At 38.0% G+C, this 4,388-nt stretch overlaps 1 protein-coding gene across 1 annotated transcript; it reads right to left on the bottom strand.

Moving 5' to 3' along the window:
• Positions 1–1,089: 1,089 nt before the first annotated feature.
• ripply1 (ripply transcriptional repressor 1) lies at positions 1,090–3,559 on the bottom strand. Its single transcript, XM_084138214.1, has 4 exons — positions 3,211–3,559; positions 2,966–3,044; positions 2,087–2,160; positions 1,090–1,755 (listed from the first exon to the last, which is right to left on the bottom strand). Exons 1-4 carry the CDS (start codon positions 3,276–3,278, stop codon positions 1,551–1,553), a joined length of 426 nt encoding a protein of 141 aa, XP_083994340.1. The 5' UTR covers positions 3,279–3,559; the 3' UTR covers positions 1,090–1,550.
• Between the last annotated feature and the right edge of the window lie 829 nt (positions 3,560–4,388).

Below are 4,388 nucleotides of genomic sequence, written 5' to 3'. Positions count from 1 at the left end.
GTGTCACAAGGCTGCAAAATAAGATTTAAACTCACCTTTAAATGTAACAACCAATTTGGGCTGACCATCCTAAATGTCCACCAAACTTTTGAAGTTTTCAGTAACTAAATGATTAGACATATTAGAAATTTTGTACTGAATCTTAATTCTGACTGCTTTCCTTGAAGATAAGAGAGCGAAGGTTTTACTTTAAAGTACATTTTAAATCATTATGTTTGTCATGTCATCTTTTGTGCTTTAAAGTATTTGATGCGTTGACTAACATACTAAAGCACTTGATTATAATTGTTACTGTAGTCTGTTATTTGAAAGTTAATATATTTTAATTGTAGTAAATTGCAAATTCATCATTACAAATGTGTACTACAAATATATTTAAAGACATGCAATACAAGTTTCAAAAAAGGACATTAAATTAGCCTATGTTTCAGTTTATCATAAATGATTGTCAGTTCAGCAGTACACTTCAGCCATATTTCAAAGACATATAATAAACTATAAAACGTGTTGTAAATAACATGCAATTAAGTGTCAGAAAACATTTCATTCAGTTTGCATTTAAGTTTATTCCTTTAAAGTGAATTATTTCTGTAATTAATACTAATTTTAAAATATTCTAATGGTTTGCATGCTTCTATCATGTCATTCTATAACACTTTTTAATGGAATTATTATTATTCAAAAAGCACTTTGAAAAAGATTTGTCAGGGGAAATGAAAGCTAGAAAACAGATGTTTAATTTATAGAGAACAAACATATTGTCTGCAAACCGTGGCTTTTTGATACTGTATCCTCCTATAAGAAACTGCTTTTTTCTCCTATATCTATTCATAGATAAAGCAGAGCCATCAAGTAAGGTCTCTGTTGACTCTGGGACTTTACAGGAAGAGTCCAATCTTGAACATCAGACATTCTTAGGAGGACATTGTCATTGCGGACAGTGCCCTTTATCAAACCTCTTTTGTTTGAAACATGGACAAACAGCAGAGCCCCTTCTAGTCAACAGATAGTGTCAGAGAACATCAAAGGACGCGAGCGAGTTCAAAAAAGAGCCCTATCTGAAGCACAGATCCCAAACAGACAAGCTTTGCACTCATTTAAATAGATTTTATTCTTATAGTCAAAAGTACAAAAGTAGAAAAATATGCCATAAATACATATATACATTAAAGTACATGAATCATAAGTTAAGGATGGGTAATAGAATACAAATAGAATTTTATATACAAAAGAAGGTAAGAATCCTGAGATCGATCTAAAACGACAATTCCCAATGTGGGAATGCATTTTCTCTGTTCCGAACAGGAAATACATTTATGCAAGCCTCTGCATTCGTGTAACTAGTGTTTCCTGCATAAAACAATCAGTAAAATCATTCTGCTTGTGCTTTAGATGCTCATAAGACAGGACCAAGTCCATGCACTGAATTATTGATGGCACGACTTCTCTAATAGAGCGCGATGTGGCGTTATCCAGTGTCTATGTTAAATTTATGAACTTTCCCTCAGCGTAAAGTCACATTTGCAGAGCCGGCGGGTGAGGTCGAACTCTCAGTTGTAACTGGTGAAGTGACTGTTAAGTTTAAGACACTCCTCGTCGTCGCTGTCGTCATCTTCATCACAGCTGTCCTCCTCCTCCTCCTCGCTGTCTGACTCGTCGTAGAAGTTAATGGTGGCCTGCACTGGGAAATTTCGGAGCAGGGACTCGCCATCGCTGAAGAGGTAGTCGAAGGATTTCGATCTGGGCCAGTACAGCCTAATGTGTGAAGAAATAAATTGGTAAATACACTGGAAAAATATTGGAATACAAAGAAGCTGTTTTATACCAGCTATATAAAGCAATTTTCAACTTTTTTAAGACAGTTTAATGCAATTTAAGTTGAAATTACTTAAACATCCAAGTTGATTACTTAAATATTTAAGGCAGCAATTTTATTTACAGTGAAACTACGCAAATAGAGCAAAGAAATGCATTTTTCAGCATGGTAAAATAAGCCTTATTTGGAAGAGATTAGGGTTTTAGGGCTAAAAGAAAATCGTGTTACAAAACAAAACCATTGCTCAAGCAAAATGAAATGTGCACTGACCTGACAGGGTGCTGGAAAGATTGCATCTTGCCATCTGTTGTAGTGTTACTGGGCACTTCTGGCCTGGAGTAAGGCTGGAAAGAGTGAGAAAAGACGTGTAAGACCACATGCACAAAAACACAACTCAAACAATGCTTCCTGTCCAGTGTTTATGAGGTGATATCACTGCCAGCTTCGTGGGTGTATAACACCCTGGGCAGGATGCGAAAGCTGTGACATGGAGGGTGTCAGGCTAAAGTGTTTGTGGGAAACTGGCTCCAACTCCCTTTCCCAAACCTAGCAAGAGGTGTCTGCTTAAATCTTGGCAAGCGAGTTAGCGCTTGCTCTCTGGGAGCTGTTTTCCCCTACACCTCGTCGCTGGGCACTGACTCAGTGTTCACACTCAGACAGTGGTGCCATATGGCTGAGTGTCTCAACTGCTCTCAGTTTGCCTTTGCAATGGCTCTGTGGCAATGAAACAGCTCCACGGTCGCACCTTCTGCTGTGCCTAATGCTCACCACATGCCTGTCTGTCACCTTAAAGCTACCCAATGCTGCTTTAAAAAAAACTGTACAAGGCACCATGCAAAAAACATGTAGCCTGATGTTATCACAAATTTGTACCTTTAGTCAAATCAACTTAGATAAATAATGCTGTTCAGATAACACAATATTTTGAGTTTATTGTATTAACTCAAAGTTTTAATTTCAATGAACTCAGAATTTTAAGGCAACCAGGCAACTTACTTTTTTAGGTTAAACCAACAATCATTTTTTTTACAGCGTAATAAATAGCACTGTGGTGGCAGGAATTCATTACGGTATCATGTGTTTAATAACATTCCTAAACAGATGGAAATTCCATTGAAATATTAGGATTGCAGTGGTGGAAAAACTTACACAAGCCAGCTTGGTTTTCCGGCATTCAGTTTGAGCATCTTTTCTGGTCACGAGCCACGGTCTCCACAGGGAAGCTGGGCTGTGGATCGAATATGATAGTAATATTTTAGCTGTGCATTTAACTTTTAGCTGTGCATTTAACTTTTTACTTTTCAATTAAGAATAGAACGAAATAGAGTAGAGTAGAATAGAATAGAATAGAATAGAATAGAATAGAATAGAATAGAATAGAATAGAATGCTCACCTGCTGGACTGCTGGATCTTAGTGTTCATAGTATTGGAAAGAGGAGCGGCAAAGCACACGGAATTCATCTTTCTCTTTCTCTATTTTTCTTGGCGATAGTCCCAAATAGTCCTGTTTTTGGAAGATCTCCGAGCGATGTGCGCTGTGGATGAGTCGCAGTGAATGGATGAAGGAGATTCGCTCTCGGGGTTTATATGGAGCTGGTGATGCAGGGGCGGGGCTGGGCGATGGTGCCGCTGATGCCAAATGATCGGAGGTTGTTTTGAGAGGGGGTTTGGTGCTGTTTGCCAAATGATTGGGATAGAGACTGCTATGGACATTTTGGTGTGAAGACTTCTCCAGTTGTATAAACAGTGCGCCCCAGCGTGAGGGTGAGAAATCTGGTACCGTGAGGTTATTGCAACAACACGGAGGGGCAAACTTGCACACCATCTGCGAGAAAGACGACGGGGGGGCGACGCAGGACTGCGACCATATATAATATAGTTAGTTAGTTAGGTTTCGTTCATGGCTACATTAAATTAAGGATAGGTATACGCTGTCGTGATCAAAAAAATCAAAAAGTGTGTCCAAATTATCCTCGCTGTAGACTATTCCCCAGACTATGGAAATACAACGTAGATTCATTTCCTATAGGCATGACTATATATTTTAAAATCTTTTTCAATTTTTTGTTGACATAAAATTGTATTAAAAATATTTTTTGTGGGGCTAGGCTGTTATTAAAATGATGTAGGCCTATACAATTCCATCAATAAAAACAATACTGGCCCCAAGTTATTGAACTCCTAGCCTACTTCATTTTGTTAGGTAGCCTAGCTGTTACCATTTTGATTTTGTAGGCCTATAGCAACCGTTTGATTAGGCCTACAACGCAATTTATTAACAATCAAATTCATTCTTTAAATCATAGAATGCTATAGAATATTATAAATAAAGAAAAAAATCTTTATTTTAAATGATTCTTTAGAAGTAGCCTACATTTTCATTTCTCTGCTGTCTGTTGTTTCTTTAATTACTGCCTTCGACAGCTGATCTGAAAACAGCTCTTAACTTAAACACTTGCAGGAGTCATCAAAAGCTGAAGAACTGAAGCCGATCCGCGGTCAGTCCGAGCGCGTCTCGCGCTGTTTGTCTAAAAGCACGCGTTCACACTTCAGCCCGTTAAGAAGGGTGCA

The sequence above is a fragment of the Abramis brama genome (genome assembly GCF_963993115.1).
Source record: "Abramis brama genome assembly, chromosome: 15".
Lineage (NCBI taxonomy): Eukaryota > Metazoa > Chordata > Actinopteri > Cypriniformes > Leuciscidae > Abramis > Abramis brama.
This window is presented reverse-complemented; position numbering and strand designations above follow the sequence as displayed.

Excerpts from the sequence above, each read along its gene's own strand:
- ripply1 (XM_084138214.1), bottom strand. The coding sequence starts at position 3,278 with ATGAATTCCGTGTGCTTTGCCGCTCCTCTTTCCAATACTATGAACACT. Across the intron at positions 3,045-3,210 it reads AAGATCCAGCAGTCCAGCAG|CCCAGCTTCCCTGTGGAGAC; the intron begins GTGAGCATTCTA and ends TTCGATCCACAG. Across the intron at positions 2,161-2,965 it reads GGAAAACCAAGCTGGCTTGT|CCTTACTCCAGGCCAGAAGT; the intron begins GTAAGTTTTTCC and ends CACTCTTTCCAG.